Raw genomic sequence first — 16705 nt, forward strand, 5'->3', positions numbered from 1 at the left:
TGATTCCGTTGCTGATTAAGTCCACCAGAGACAACAACAACAAGGAATCGTTTCTTCTCTTTAGAAACCCTAAACGATTTCTTCCTGTAATCCAAACTAAAATCCAAACAAGGCTTGTATCCTTCACCATTGGGCTGTTTCCAAAACTCTCTCTCTTCCTTCGTCATATTCCCGGAGTGTCCTCCTCTCGACGGTAACGGAATTAATGCGGAAGCTCCGGAGACGGCGAGTGAAGTCAACATCTGATGGTGGTCGTCGACGTCGGAGATGAAGTATTTGAGAGAGGAAGTGGAAGATGAAGAGACGCAAGTTGACGACGCATGGTCTAAGGAAGATGTTGTGAGGAACGAGATTCCCGAGAAAACGAGAGAAAGTGAGATGAGAAGAAGGAAGAACTGTGGAGGTGGGCACCGAGTTTGGTGATGGTGGTTTAGGTATCGGGGACTTGATTTCTTCGGGGGAGTGAAGAAGAGGAGAGAGAAATGGAGGAACGGAGATGGCGGATGTGATGTAAAGAAAGGGTTTTTGAGAGTTCTCATCGATTTCGCCATTGATGCAGCTCACTGTGCAAAGAGAAGAGAGAGCGATTCAGTTACAGAGAGACTTCTGATTCTTCTTTTCCCGGGAAAATAAAGAGGCAGTACTAACGGAATCGAGTTTATAATTTTCAAAAAGCTCCCTGTATATATTATTTTATCAAAAATAAAGGCCGTAATTCTATTTACCAGAATTAACCCCTTCAAAGTTCAAACAATTGCTGAAGTCGTCTCAACTTTCCAAGTGTATAGCAGCAAAAAGTTATTATCACATTAACAAGTAAGCTGCGAGTTTGTAACCAATCATCGTTTTGGTTAAAATTAGCGCAGTCTGGTATGTTGATTAGCTCTGATTATCTCATATCGTCTATTTACAAACCTTGTTAAGTACCAGCACTAATCAATATCAGATTCGGAGTAAAAAAAACGATTAGACAAATTACTTATTTTGTAAAGAGACTGCGAAAATGCCGGAAAAAAACTCCTGTCTCAGACAAGAGACAACAGATTAATATTCAGGAGTAAAAATTCTTCTCCAGATTTTGAATATTAGTCGAAAAGGCAAAGTGCAAGTACTAAAAGAACTGTCATTCCGCAGATGAGTGGATATATAGATGTGTCTCTCTCTTGTAGTAAGGAAAAGAATGGATTCTAACCAGAGGAGATGATTTGCTTGAAGAGTCTTTGATCATGAAGACAATGCTTTTTTAACCTCTGATGTAACTTCCTGGGGAGCCTTCTCGGCGTGGATGTTTGTGAGAACAGCCTTCTTTGCGTAGTAATTAATCACCTGTGAGCAAGGGAAAAAAGAACATGAACATGAATGCAAAAGATACAGCTTTCCATTTTAATAAGCCTGGAGATACATGAAGTAGGAAATAATACCGGTTCAGTTTGACTGTGAAAAGCTGCTAGCCTCGACCTTAGAACTTCAGCGTTATCATCTTTGCGTTGGATCAGAGGCTCCCCGGTAATCTTCAATATCAAATAATGAAGAGAAGCAGTTGGTTAACATATCTTTGGGAGGGGGTTTGAATAACCAGATGAAAGATATCTAGAGTTATTNATGTGTCTCTCTCTTGTAGTAAGGAAAAGAATGGATTCTAACCAGAGGACATGCTTTGCTTGAAAATTTTTTGATCATGAAGACAATGCTTTTTTAACCTCTGATGTAACTTCCTGGGGAGCCTTCTCGGCCTGGATGTTTGTGAGAACAGCCTTCTTTGCGTAGTAATTAATCACCTGTGAGCAAGGGAAAAAAGAACATGAACATGAATGCAAAAGATACAGCTTTCCATTTTAATAAGCCTGGAGATACATGAAGTAGGAAATAATACCGGTTCAGTTTGACTGTGAAAAGCTGCTAGCCTCGACCTTAGAACTTCAGCGTTATCATCTTTGCGTTGGATCAGAGGCTCCCCGGTAATCTTCAATATCAAATAATGAAGAGAAGCAGTTGGTTAACATATCTTTGGGAGGGGGTTTGAATAACCAGATGAAAGATATCTAGAGTTATTGTAAGTCTTACATCATCAACTCCAGGGGTTTTGGGAGGCGCGAATTTTGTGTGGTAACTCCTGCCACTCGATGGGTGGATCCATCGCCCTGTTATTCTTTCCTCCAAGACCGAGTCATCAATGGCAAAGTTGAGAACTTTGTCGATTTCAGTTCCTCGCCTCTTAAGCATCTCATCGAGCTACAAACAAAAGACAAACCACCATAGTTAGGAATTGGTTACAATAATAACCAAAAGAACAAAGGAGAAATTGAGTTTTGTATTAAGCAGCACCTTCTCTGCCTGAGTAACAGTTCTGGGAAAGCCATCAAGGATAAACCCTTTTTGACATTTTGGCTTGTTCATGGCTTCATCAATTATACCAACAACCAAATCATCAGAGACGAGCTCTCCCTGAAATAAACAAAGAACAACTATCAAATAAACAAACTAACTAAAGGAAAGTGGAAACGAACACCAAATAGCATAACTATCTCAAAGAAAAATAAAAGGAGCTTACTTTTTCCATAGCTTCTTTCGCCTTCACACCAAGAGGGGTTTTAGAAGCAACAGCAGCTCTTAACATGTCACCAGTGGATAAGTGACACAAACAATACTCATCCTTAACTACTGGAGACTGTGTACCTTTCCCTGACCCTGGAGGTCCTGCAAAAATTAACAGTAACAAAGCATACTCAACATCCCATTCAAGCAATCACACAGGTTCAGACTTGATTCCCACAAAGAAAGATTCAAACTTCAGAACACAGCACAAGAACCATATACATCACAATGCCATGGTTGTAAACTCAGGAAACAGAACAAAAAAGTATAATCGTAGATCTGCAAAGTCTCAAGTCTATAAAACAAAGCAGACACAATCGAAAAGAAACGCTAATAATTCCAATGATACGAAGCATAACTAGACTTCAAGCTCACTGATACAATCTCTCAGATCTAAACTTACCCACCCAAAAGTTTCGAAATTTCACCATAGACAAAGTACAATTCTCCACAGGAAACAACGAAGATCATGGATCTACCATTGCCACAACGAAGCGTATGCGAATTTAGTCGTATCCGAGAAAGTACCGATTTAGTGAGATGACTAACCTATGAAGATGAGGCGCTTGTCAGGCTTTTGCGAACATTTCAAACGGCGTAGAAGCTCCGACATGAGATCCACCGTCTGAATATCTTCCAAATCCGCCGCAGCACCACCGGACGCCATAGCTGATCTAGTTTCGCTCGTTGCTCTTGTTTAGCTCACAAAAAAGTCTTCGTTTTTCTCGTCAAAAGGGTTTTGCTTCTCACAAGTCAAAAAGGATATAACAGTTACCGGGTCGGGTTTTAAAAACTCGGGTCGGGCCTTTTGATCTTGTAAAGGGAGTAGTACTAAACAAACCCTTAAACTCACATTATTTTACATTTATTGCCATTCATGTGACTTGTCCAAAAACAAAAAGTTAATGTTATTTATTTCCTTTTCTTGAATGGTTACATAAATAATAGTGGACTTTCATACACACAATACCCGAATCTAGTTTAAAGCATATAAAAGTTTTTTTCTTTTCTAAAAGTGAAGAAGCTATGGATAATAATATTAACACTGGTCACCATCTGAAGCAGCTTGCAACTGAGAAGCATATTGTAAATTCCACAAGATATCTTCGAAGGATGGTCGGCTTAAAGACTCCGGGGAAACACATTTGTTCATCAGAGTTATCACTCTTACTAAAGAATCGTTGCGACAAGTGGCTTGTACTGTAGGATTCACCATTCTTCTCCTCCCTTCCTCGCTCTCCAACGATGCCTTATGAATTTAGTAAAACTTGTTAGTTAGTAGAAAAAAGACCAAATCTTGTTTTGTGACTACGATCTTTGCGAGATACGTACCAGTTCGTCTTGTAGAAATGCTTCTTCTCTAGCTGAGACAGATGGTCCAACGATTGATTGTAGAAGAATCAATCCAAAGCTGTAAACGTCATCTTCTAGCCTTGACATTTGCCATGATTTTGCTATTTCCTGATTGAGAAAATGTGTTACCATGAGAGTGATCAGTGTTTGCCCTTGTTTTGCCATCAATCATCAATGTTAGGATCAGAACATTAAAAGAGACGAGCTTAACTGTGTTATGTCTGGTTGCTTCAGAGACAATGGACAAACCATAATCACTCAGCTTGGCAAATCGGTGTTGGTTAAGCAAGACATTGTTAGTCTTGAGTCTATTGCTGAAGAATCCAGGAATTACTCCAGTGTGAAGAAAATGAACAGCCTTTGCAACACCTGTCAGAACATTTAGCCTCTCTGACCAATTCATACCCTTACCTGAACTATCATCTGCCGCAAAAACGAAAATTTTAGTATTCTTTTTGTTAAAAAGACTGCAAAAGATTTTAAAGTTTTAAACAAGATTTTGAACCTGAGAGACAAGATTGAAAGTTTCCATTTGGAATGTATTCATAAATCAAGAAGACTTTTTCGACGCTGTAATCATCTTTTCCTCCACAATCTATGCAATGACCCAACAAGCAAACAAGATTCGGATGTCTAAGCTTTGCAAGCAAATCCAACCTCAGTTTTAGGTTTCTTATCGAGTATTTCTTCGATGAGGGTAAGCATCTTATAGCCACTTTTGTTCCATTCTCAAGGTTTCCTTTGTAAAGCTGAAAAAGACATGAAGCAACAAATCTCAGAATCTATCTAAAGAAGGTTGATGACACTGAAATTAAAAATGGTTTCAATGAACTTTATACCGTGCCATATAATGAGCTTTCACCGAGTATCATGGTCTTATCGAAGTTCTTTGTAGCTTTGACTATCTCTTCTACGCTAAACTGTCTACATACCGGTAAATCCTCTGAACCAAACTTAGATGTTTCAGAAACGTACCCTAATCACAATCACAATCACAAAAGTATTGTAAGTCAAATCATTATTCTCAATATTCAAGAACTGCGAGTTTTTAAGAAGAGAAAAACCTTACTTGCATTTGAGAGTATCTCAGAGGAAAATCCAATAGAAGGATGATTATCATGTACTGTCTTATGGTGAGAATGCTTCTTCGTTACTCCTTTTCTTCTAAGCAAGATGAATACACAGCAGATTACAACCAATATCGCCATTGATATACCAACTACCAAACCTACTTTAGCTCCTTTCTTCCATTTTCTTTTTCCTGATCCATTTTCAGCTTCTGCTACAGCTTCAGCTTCTTCCTCCGCACGAACTTCTTTAACACAAAAAGATTGTGGATGCTGCTGTTTCTGTAGAGATAAACAGTTTCCATTGAACCTCAGCGTCATATCTTTCTTGCTACTTAAGCAACGAGGAACTTTTCCGGTTAACTTATTGTCGGAAATGTCGATAAACCAGAGTTTGCTTCCGCATCTCAGATCATCAGGAAGTGAACCACTCAGAGAATTCGCTCTCAGATCGATATACTCAATTGTAGACAACGAGAGTAATGAAGGATGTAGCTCTCCTGATAGCTTATTACTCTTAAAGCTAAGAACTTTGAGATACCAATACGAATCAAACCAACTAGGTAATGTGCCGTTAAAGAAGTTATGATCAAACCTGAAAGTTTCAAGCTTTACCATTGTAGACAGCTTAGGTGGTACTGATCCAAACAGAAAGTTATTACTCAAATCCAAATACTCAAGTGAAGATAAACGATGAAGTTTATCAGGGAGATGACCCCAAATCCCTAGAGAAGCTAGAGTAAGAACCCTAAGAGATTTTAGTCTTGACAGTGTCGTGACAAATGATTCAATTGAGAATCTATCAGATAAAGTGACGTTAGAGATAGGAAAACCCTCAAAGGTTTTGGCTTTTTCTGATGATTTGTCACCGAAGATGTTTAGCTCTGAGACTGAATTAGAGAAACAAGTGATGTTCATCGACGGTGTTGCTTGTAAGTAGCAGAAACTGGTCTTGTGATCATACCAAGATTCTAGCTGTTGTGGGTATTCCAAGTGTTTTTTCAGCTGGAGAAGAACTTGTGCTTGTGAAGCTTGTAGCTGGGATAAGCCTAAACTGTAGAAACTCCATAGGAGAGATAACAAGAAGATGAATTTAAAGAAATCCATTTGTCAGATTTTCAACTTAATTTTATCAGACAAGATCTGAGTATTTTGATGAACCTGCAATACAAAAGAAACAGAGATGAGTCACTTCAACTTTAGAACTTTTGTGATTCGAAACAAACCCAATAGTACCCAAAAAAAAAAAACAGAGTAATCTTAAAAACAAGTTTGAAAAAACAGAGTAATCTTGAAAACAAGTTTGAAAAACAGAGTAATCTTGAAAGCAGAGTAGTAGTAGTACCTTAAATTTTAAAAGTTTCAAACACTTACTTCTTTAAACATTAAGACTGGAACATATCGATAAATCAGAGGCAAAAGAGAACAAATTCTTTCAGTCACCGACACATATCAGTGGTCGTGTAAGCAGAAGAAACAAAGCAAAGAATCTTCAACGCGTGAAAGAGATTAAAAAAAAAGAGCTCTTTTTGTTTGTTCACTTCAGGGTTTTTGTTAGTGAGAATAGATAGAATAGGTAAGTGAGAGAGTAGTAGTAACACAGTAGTGTTTAAATACAAGAATCTTTCTTTTCGATATGCATGAGTTAAATTTTGTGGGGTTAAAACACTCATACCTATAGAAAGTGACTTTATTTTATGTTCATCACTATCTTTATAACTAAAAAGACAAAGCTTTCTGCATAATGTATACAATTATTAAACAAGTACTACTTATTAATAGTGATAATTTTTTTTTTTATTCCATATACTACGACATTATTGTGTGGAAGCTTTTGTATTTGTATGCATATAATTTGGGACCAAGTGATTCCGGAAGAAAACAAAGGAGAAGGTGTTAAATGTGGTGTCGTGATAATAGGAGTAGTCATCATATGTAGTTGAATAATAATGACACTGCGTATTATTGTGATTTAACAACGATGGAGAACATATAAAACAATACCTATGGAAATAACAAACACGATAATAATTAGAGAAAAAATAATTTAAAAATGGAATGTTGAATTATTTGTCATAAATCATGCTAATAAACAAAACATATATTCACCAAAAGAAAAACAAAATAGATGGTTTTACCATGTAATTTAAGTATTATGAGATATTGAAATGTCTAGGTTTTTTTTGTGTGTAGCATATTAATTTTTATATAATATTCTATGTATGGGTTATCTAATTATTTTACATATGGGATAATGGGCATAGAATATTGTCATTTAGTAATAATCAATCTTAGTGCTTATTATATTTAGTAAAGAACCATTAAGCTTATTCAGAAGCTAAAAAAGTGGTGGACCGGTGGGTGAAGTTTTAAATGAAGATGGTTGGTTGAGGCTTCGGGAATTGAGAGTTTATTTTATTACTTGGTACACGAGGCCTCCATCATTAAGTCACACAGCCTGTCCCTTCTGCTGCTTCTATATCGAGTGTTTTAAAGAGTCAAAGATGTGTACCTTATGTTATTGACTCTTCAATTCACACTTGATTTTTTATAATCTACTACTAGAACTCAAAATACTTACATTAACAAGCCATTTTAAGTGAGAATATGAATAAGTTTGGCTATATTATTGTGGTGTGTGTCTGTGTGATTAAGTCTTTTGATTTATAATATAAAAAATAGGTATTTAGTTTGAATGTATTTCATACCATGCACTGTTGATTGTATTAATATAACAATAGAACAGGGACGCTATATATATATATATATATCTCTTTTTAAAATCAATTTCCTAATCATTGAGTTCTGATAGAATAACTTTATGTACATTTATTTTTATACTATAGTATACTTTGAGGACCAAAGAAGAATAAAATCAACGTTAGTTATTTAACAAAAATATGTATATGAATGTCGAAAGTGATGGTGTATATAGTATATATAAATATGTATGTAAATAGCTTCTGCGTATTAATGAGGTAGATGTGATAGCTTTGCTGTCTTCCAAATTTCATAATGAGTCAATAATCAATATATATAAACAAACACCAAAATTAGAGTGATGATATATATTCTGAAAAGAATCTTAAGATAGACTCGTATTTTAATTCCCAAGTCAAACAACTCTTACGTATAATAATAGTAATGTACCTTTGACAATCTTTGCGTTCACAACTACAAGTAGTTTGAGTGTTTGACAATCAAAGAGTCACTTGGAATTGTACGTTTACTAATTGATTATTACCAAAAACGCAAAAAAAAAAAAAAAAAAAAAAAAATAGATCACTATAGTAATACTACGGATGCATGGGTTTCGGATTTTGTTGTAAGCTCTTTTGGAAACCGAATTTATTTTGGTATCATAAATGATAATTGTCTTTTATGAATAGTGTATGTTTGATTTTTATGATTTCATTTCAGGATAATGAATATATTTGATTTAATTTCAGGATAATGAATATGATAATTTATTTTGGTATCTATATATACATTTCGAGACATTTATGAAAATACTGGAGTTGGAACTTATTTAAAATCATGCCATTAACATTAATTTTACAATTATTTTTTATTTTAAATAATATCAAATTTAAAATCTAACTTAAGAAGATTTTCTCCAATTCAAATTTCCAAAAGTATTGGACCAACACCCATTAGCATTAATTATTTTATATTTAATTAATTTATTCTCTAAAAAAATTTATTTTCATGAATTTGAAAGCCAAGTGATTAAACTGTTGATAATAACTTTAATTCTTTAAAAAAAATTGGGGCCCGAACTAACACAAATTGTTAAAAAAAAAAATTTCACTGAAGTGTTTTTCAGTAGCTAATATATTAATATATTTTTGATCCATACTAATAAGAAACAATTGATATAAATCAAACTTTACAAAAAAACACTCTACCATTTTAATCAACTTGCATAACTATAAATACAAAAGTGTTAAATGATACAAAGATAAAATAACCAAAACTACAAAGTCAAATTATAGTATACTCATATAATTATAAAAATATAATATATTATGTAATACTATTATCTCTACATTGTAAATGAAAAAAAAAATCACAAAAAGTATATTTGTTGACTAAACTAAATTTAATAAAAAATAAGGATATCCTAACTTGTATATAATAAACTACTACATGTAGACAATGGAAATTATACACTACATAATGTATTGATGTAAAACTATTGTAGATTAAAAAATACAAAATATATTATATACATATATAATTAATATAATAAAAAAAATTTATTTCGTATTTCTAAACAAAAAATATATTCCCACGGTGTACCGCAGTGAATATCTAGTCATTTATGATAATTGTCTTTTTTATGATAAATCAAACATATCATTTTATGATAATTGTCTTTTATGAATATGTTTGATTTCAAATTTCTAAATCATATAATTAATCTGTTTGATTTTATTTTAGGACCAAGAGGAAGAGTGACGATGGATGATCAAGCTACCAATCTGCGTCTTAAAAATGAGTTAGATCGTTTCCTTAAAATTAGCTCTCATAGTCGTTATACACACAATCAACTTTCCATCTAAGCAAACACTGAATTTAAAGTTAAAGAAATTCATGGAAGTTGGATATATTGTAATGAATGTTATAGATGGTAGAATGAAAATACACCAATAGGCGGCAGTTTTCGTTAGTGTTACCGATGAGTCAATACATATTGTTGCTAAGGATGCTGATGATGTCCATCAACTAATATGCAGAGTAATAAAATTATTGGTTCATTTAATAATAAGTTTTGTTTTTTTCTTAGACTTAGATCATCCTTGGATAAGACTACATTGGAATAACTCTCGAACAACAACAAATGGAGAGTGGTGCTTAGTGGTGGATCCAAAAATTAAATTTATGTGAGATAATAATATTAAATTAATTTTATTTAAGATTTTTTTTAATATCTTAACGTAAATGATAAAATTTTGTTTGATTAATCGAATATCAACTTGTTAAGTTATTGTATTTGTATGATAATGATATTTTAATATTATATACAACACAAAACATGTATTTAAGAAAAAAACAAAATTAATGGGGGAATAATTAAAAACTAATGTAAAATAACACTAATCTAATTTTTTTTTTAACTGCTAACCGTAACGTATGGAGAATAAAAATAGTTAGAGAGGTATATGTCGTGGTGGTAAATGCCATAAACTGAGGCAAATTATGTAATCTGCTGTGATGAAAAAAACAAACAAACAAAGTTTGTTCATTCCAATTGATTTTCAATTCAATGGTCCGTCCGGTTCAAATAAACCGGTTAAGGAAGAACTGGTTTTCAATTTTAATTGAAGGTTTATCGTCTCTCCCATCAGAGATAAGAGAGAAAGGTTTATGTCGTCACAGATAATAGTTTTGTTCTTCTCTCACTCATCTCTCTCTCCAATTCCCGCTTCCATTCGATGAAACCTGCATCTTTGCAAGGTTTCTCGTCGTCCTTGAACTATTCCGATGTTCGCAGACCAGCGAAAATGGCTGCTTTTAGTGCCCTCTCCCTTTGTCCTCACACTTTCAACTTCCGGCCAAACTCTCGAATTAAGTGTTCCGTCACTTCTGCTCCTGCTTCTGGTATGTTGTTTCATTTCTCCTCTTCCTTTTCCTATTGAGTTCCTGGGTTTTTTATACAGTTTTAAGTTTTCCACTACTACTCTAATGGCTTTCAAGTATATTGAATTGGTACAAGAATAAAAAAAATTGAAACTTTATGGGATTTTAGGTTGATAGTGGCGATTTATATATAGTTTCTTTGGAGATTATCACTCTGATTGTGCGAGTATAGTCTCTGAATTTGGTGTGTTATGTAATGGACCATAGAAGACTGATTGCTCAAGTGGTTGTTTTGTGTATTGAGTTGCTTTTGTTCTTATATAATTGTTGATTCTGGTTTTCTTGTTTCTATGTATCAGGCACATCTTCTTCCCCTAAGACACAGCGTAGAAGATCAGGTCGACCAGAAGGAGCTGGTAAAAGCATGGAGGACTCTGTCAAACGTAAAATGGAACAGTTTTATGAAGGAACCGATGGACCGCCTCTCCGTGTTCTTCCCATTGGTGGCCTTGGTGAAATTGGAATGAATTGTATGCTTGTTGGAAACTATGATCGTTACATTTTAATCGATGCTGGTATAATGTTCCCTGAGTAAGTCCCGAGACATATGTATCTTGTTTATATTGGCGAGATCCTTCGTTTTTCTTTTCTTCTTCCTATGTGTGGTGTTAACTTTCTATGGAATACAGCTACGATGAGCCTGGTGTCCAGAAAATAATGCCAGACACAGGGTTTATCAGACGGTGGAAACACAAAATTGAAGCTGTTGTTATAACTCATGGTCATGAAGATCACATTGGTGCGTTGCCTTGGGTAAAGTCTTCTTCCACTCCTTGAAAAAGCCTTCTTGATTGAGTAGGTTTTGTTTTTCAGTTAACAGTTTAGCCTCATGGGTACTAATGCAGTTCTTTTCCTCTATCCATTGTTGGCTTCAGTCCTTTTTCTTAACTATACTCTTTTTCATGAGCAGGTTATCCCAGCATTGGACCCTAATACACCAATATTCGCATCATCCTTCACCATGGAGGTGATTTACACCTTGATTCTTGACATTTACTTTTCTCTTTCAATAAGTCTTCTTTATCTTAACAGCTACTAAGCTTAGATGTATAGCTTCAGTTCAAAATGTATCAGTTAGAACTGTCATTTTAGTTGCCTATGTCATATCATGCTTAATCTTCTCTTGCATTTTCACTCACAATTTTTTTTGTTTGTGTGTGCAATAGCTTATAAAGAAGCGCTTGAAGGAGCACGGAATCTTTGTTCAATCTAGACTTAAGACATTTAGCACTCGAAGGAGATTTATGGCTGGACCATTTGAGATAGAGCCCATTACAGTTACACATTCTATTCCTGATTGTAGTGGTTTATTCCTCCGCTGCGCTGATGGTAATATTCTTCACACTGGAGATTGGAAGGTAGAGTAAACCCCTTCAGAAATTATTTCCTGTCCCTTTGTAGTTATTAAGCTGCATAAGATAAATTTGATTATTAACAGATTGATGAGGCGCCATTGGATGGAAAAGTCTTTGATCGTGAAGCTTTGGAGGAACTCTCAAAGGAAGGAGTCACGTTGGTAAGGATTCTGCAGAGACATACTCTTGTATCTGTTGAAAGCATATAAAATAAGGTTGAAATGGTCATACTGACTACTATAGGTGATAACCATGGAACAATTTTCCATCTCTTACACAGATGATGAGTGACTCAACAAATGTGTTGTCACCCGGAAGGACAATTAGTGAAAAGGTGGTTGCAGATGCTCTGGTAAGGAATGTTATGGCGGCCAAGGGAAGAGTAATCACAACTCAGTTTGCCTCTAATATTCACCGTTTGGGAAGTATCAAAGCTGCTGCTGATTTAACTGGTCGAAAGTTGGTATGTCTTTCCTCATACATTTTAGCTTTGTCTATGTTTTGTCTATTTTCCATCTGAGATTCTAGTTAATATTCCAGCTTCCGCCATTCTATGTCATGTCCTCAAATTATGCAGCATCAATTTTCATTAGAGAAGCTAAAAGAACAAAATTTCATTTTTTTTATCTTTTACCTAGGTCTTTGTTGGCATGTCGTTGAGGACATATCTAGAGGCAGCTTGGAGGGATGGAAAGGCTCCAATTGACCCGTCAAGTCTGGTATAAGATCTGCCATATGTTGGTTTGATGATTATATAACAAGTTCTGCTTTCTATATCAGTTTATCCTTTATCCTTTCCTAATGTTTACGCAGGTGAAAGTCGAAGACATTGAAGCATATGCTCCTAAGGACTTGCTGATTGTCACCACTGGATCACAAGTAAGTTGATCTTGTCAACTTGTGGAGTGGTTGTTTTAATTCGACTTCATAGCTAATTTACTTGTTACCCTTATTTGAAAATGACTCTGATTAGGCAGAACCACGCGCTGCCCTGAATCTTGCATCATATGGGAGTAGCCATGCATTCAAACTTACGAAAGAAGACATCATTCTTTACTCAGCGAAGGTATTGGATAGAGATTATATGAAAATGTAAATGCTTATGCTCAGAGCATCTAGGCTGGGATCGCTGATATCTATTCTCGGTCTAATGTTTTACTCAAGGTAATCCCAGGCAATGAATCAAGAGTAATGAAAATGATGAATCGGATAGCAGATATAGGGCCAAATATTATCATGGGTAAGAATGAGATGCTGCACACATCTGGTCATGCCTACCGTGGAGAATTGGTAAGCGACTGCTTTTCTCCTAAGGTTTCTTGATACATACAAGTTTTGTTGCCAGCTTTGCCTTTCTTTCTCTTTTCACTTCAGCAAAATTAGGCTTTTAGCGCATATGTAGAGGAATAAAGGCAATATTTTGTTCCATTTTGATTATATATTTGCAAAGTGATGAATGTCTAGGGGAGAACTTTCTTTCTAATGATTTTAAATTTTTCTTGTTTTGAAGGAAGAGGTTCTTAAAATAGTTAAACCGCAACATTTTCTACCTATACATGGAGAACTTTTGTTTCTTAAGGAGCATGAGTTGCTTGGGAAGTCTACTGGGATTAGACACACTACTGTAAGTCTTTCACCAAAGATTTATATACTCATGGTAGGTAGATAGCATACATCATCATTAGGAGTTTGATGAAATAGGTTCAAATTTCATCTGGTAACAAAGTGCTTCGACCATGAAAACAGAATTTCTGAGACATGATCAACTTTAAACATAATTTTCGTGGAAGATTCAGTTTATTATCTCTGAAATATAAAATAAATAAACACTTCGGAATGTTCCACTTTTGCGGAATGTTCCACTTTTTTGCGGAATGTTCCACTTTTTTTTCTTAACTTCCTCCAACTTCAGGTTATTAAAAATGGAGAAATGCTTGGAGTTTCTCACTTGAGAAATAGAAGGGTTTTGTCCAATGGATTTAGCTCTCTTGGGAGGGAGAGTTTGCAGGTCGGTTTTATTGTCACCGTTGTGTTCTGTTTTGATGGGGTAAATGACTTGAAAAGATATTGAATAATCCTAGCCTTGCTGCAGTTGATGTACAGTGATGGTGATAAAGCATTTGGCACATCAAGCGAACTATGCATTGATGAACGACTCAGAATTTCTTCTGATGGCATTATAGTTCTGAGGTAAATCTGAATTGTTAAAGTTCACTGCAAATGCATTACCTATAGATAATTACTCATTTCTTTGTATGATTTTCTATAATCCAGCATGGAAATCATGCGTCCGGGAGTCTCAGAAAACACCTTGAAAGGAAAAATAAGAATCACAACGCGGTGCATGTGGCTTGACAAAGGAAGACTTTTAGATGCACTTCACAAAGCTGCTCATGCTGCTCTGTCAAGTTGTCCTGTGAATTGTCCCTTGTCTCACATGGAAAGAACGGTCTCCGAAGTGTTGAGGAAGATTGTGAGGAAGTACAGCGGAAAGAGACCAGAAGTCATTGCTATAGCCACTGAAAATCCAATGGCAGTCCGAGCTGATGAGGTCAGCGCAAGGCTGTCTGGTGATCCAAGTGTTGGTTCTGGAGTTGCAGCTTTAAGGAAAGTTGTTGACGGGAACAACAAAAGAAGTCGACCAAAGAAAACACCTTCACAAGAAGATGCCCCAAAAGAAGTAGATCGGACTTTGGAAGGTAATGTCTCACTTACGCATTTGTAGATGCATATTCGGGTTTTAGTTATGTAATCCAACATGCTTCACTCATGCAGATGATATTATTGATAGTGCAAGACTTCTGGCTGAAGAAGAAACTGCGGCATTAACGTACACAGAAGAAGTTGACATGCCCGTGGGAAGTTCCTCAGAAGAGTCTGACGATTTTTGGAAATCATTCGTCAATCCATCATCATCACCTTCACCGGGTGAAACCGACAATGTGAACAAGGTAACTGATACGGAGCCTAAAACAGAGGATAAAGAAAGCAGCAGAGACGACAATGATCTATCTGATACTTCAGATTCTGAAACTAAGTCACCATCAAAACGTGTGAGGAAGAATAAATGGAAACCGGAGGAGATAAAGAAGGTAATCAGAATGCGTGGAGAGCTGCACAGTAGATTTCAAGTGGTGAAAGGTAGAATGGTATTGTGGGAAGAGATCTCTTCAAATCTATCAGCTGAAGGATTCAACCGAAGCCCGGGACAATGCAAGTCTCTCTGGGCGTCACTTATTCAAAAATACGAGGTTCGTCTCTTGAACATATGAATCTGTAGCTTCGAGATTCATGTTTAAAAGATAAAAAAGCTCTAAAATTGGCAACTATAAGATTGATCTACACATTTCTTTTTGGCAGGAGTGCAAGGCTGAGGAAAGAAGCAAGACGAGTTGGCCACATTTTGAGGATATGAACAACATTTTGTCAGAGTTAGGCACACCTGCATCTTAAGTAATGCATGACATTACATTATCTGCCCAAAAAGAATCATCTTCAAGTTTCTTAAATTGAACAGAGGGCATTTGATTATATTATATGTATGTAACATGTAAGATGATTTTGTTCTGTAGAAGCTATCAAAGCAGAATCCAAATCCCCGTAGAAGAAAACCTTTAGACAAGTCTTTTTGGTTTAGTTTTACATTCGGTTTGGCTTACAACACATTTATAAACCGGATTTTGTTCAATTTTGGATGGTAATGTGGGTTTTTATTGGTTCTGGTCTGTTTGATTTCATTATCCAAACACTAATTCTTGATTAGTTCCAAATTAATGTATGATTTTAACGCAGCTTCTTTAACCTGTATGGGCCTAATTTGTTGAGCCCATTAATGATTTTTAATTGCAAATTATTGGCCCATAAATAGTGTCTACGAACTTATATAATTTGGCGGAAAGGTGAAAATTAAAAGCAAACATGGTCATACTGACTACAATAGGTGATAACTGATAACTATGAAACAAATTTCCCATCTCTTACACAAATGATGAGTGACTCAACAAATGTGTTTTCACCTGGAAGGACGATTAGTGAAAAGGTGGTAGCAGATGCTCTGGTAAGGAATGTAATGGCTGCCAAGGGAAGAGTAATCACAACTCAGTTTGCCTCTAATATTCACCGTTTGGGGAAGTATCAAAGCTGCTGCTGATTTAACTGGTCGAAAGTTGGTATGTGTCTTTCCTCTCATATTTTAGCTTTGACTATGTTTTGTATAGTTTACCAACTCCTGGTAGCAATTTTTTTCCCCATAGCCATTCTATGTCATGTCGTCACTCGTCAAAGTTTCCTCAAATATGCAGCATCAATTTTCATTTAGGAAGTTAAAAGAACCAAATTTCATTTGTTTTTATTTTACCTAGGTCTTTTGTTGGCATGTCGTTGAGGACATATCTAGAGGCAGCTTGGTTGGATGGAAAGGCTCCAATTGACACGTCAAGTCTTGTATAAGACCTTTCTCTTGTATAACGATTTTTTTTTTTTACATACAAAGCGGCAACACATGCCATATGTATAATTAGTAACTAAAATATAATTAGAATTAATTAAATAAATTTGTAAAATTTACATACAAAGCGCCAACAATCAAACGGAATACAAGACATGCCATGTTTAATTAAATAAATTTGTATAATTCGGATATTCACTTAATGTATTCCGTCTGGTACTTAATTATAAAATTTTATTTACTTA

At 35.4% G+C, this 16705-nt stretch overlaps 3 protein-coding genes across 5 annotated transcripts; 1 reads left to right on the forward strand and 2 right to left on the reverse strand.

The window, feature by feature from the left end:
* On the reverse strand, positions 955-3341 carry LOC104762478 (adenylate kinase 4). Of its 2 annotated transcripts, XM_010485770.2 has the most exons (7): positions 3145-3341; positions 2552-2697; positions 2326-2445; positions 2065-2232; positions 1874-1963; positions 1605-1778; positions 955-1152 (listed from the first exon to the last, which is right to left on the reverse strand). In XM_010485770.2, the coding sequence occupies exons 1-6, from the start codon at positions 3260-3262 to the stop codon at positions 1677-1679; spliced, it is 744 nt and encodes a 247-aa protein (XP_010484072.1). In that variant the 5' UTR covers positions 3263-3341; the 3' UTR covers positions 955-1152; positions 1605-1676. The 2 variants fall into 2 exon arrangements, with proteins under 2 accessions (XP_010484072.1, XP_010484073.1); XM_010485771.2 differs by lacking the exon at positions 1605-1778 and having other exon boundaries at positions 955-1326.
* On the reverse strand, positions 3480-6596 carry LOC104762479 (probable inactive leucine-rich repeat receptor-like protein kinase At3g03770). 2 transcript variants are annotated; one of them, XM_010485772.1, is made up of 7 exons: positions 6390-6596; positions 5018-6176; positions 4788-4924; positions 4454-4697; positions 4160-4371; positions 3928-4056; positions 3480-3844 (listed from the first exon to the last, which is right to left on the reverse strand). In XM_010485772.1, exons 2-7 carry the CDS (start codon positions 6120-6122, stop codon positions 3635-3637), a joined length of 2037 nt encoding a protein of 678 aa, XP_010484074.1. In that variant the 5' UTR covers positions 6123-6176; positions 6390-6596; the 3' UTR covers positions 3480-3634. The 2 variants fall into 2 exon arrangements, with proteins under 2 accessions (XP_010484074.1, XP_010484075.1); XM_010485773.1 differs by having other exon boundaries at positions 6361-6596.
* Positions 10372-15732, forward strand: LOC104762480 (ribonuclease J). The gene is made up of 17 exons (XM_010485774.2): positions 10372-10619; positions 10958-11189; positions 11288-11411; positions 11569-11625; positions 11825-12016; positions 12097-12174; positions 12294-12476; positions 12652-12732; positions 12827-12892; positions 12987-13079; positions 13178-13303; positions 13524-13637; positions 13926-14021; positions 14106-14203; positions 14288-14712; positions 14789-15264; positions 15374-15732. The coding sequence occupies exons 1-17, from the start codon at positions 10454-10456 to the stop codon at positions 15464-15466; spliced, it is 2700 nt and encodes an 899-aa protein (XP_010484076.1). The 5' UTR covers positions 10372-10453; the 3' UTR covers positions 15467-15732.

Source organism: Camelina sativa, chromosome 18 (assembly GCF_000633955.1).
Source record: "Camelina sativa cultivar DH55 chromosome 18, Cs, whole genome shotgun sequence".
In the NCBI taxonomy this organism is placed as follows: Eukaryota; Viridiplantae; Streptophyta; class Magnoliopsida; order Brassicales; family Brassicaceae; genus Camelina; species Camelina sativa.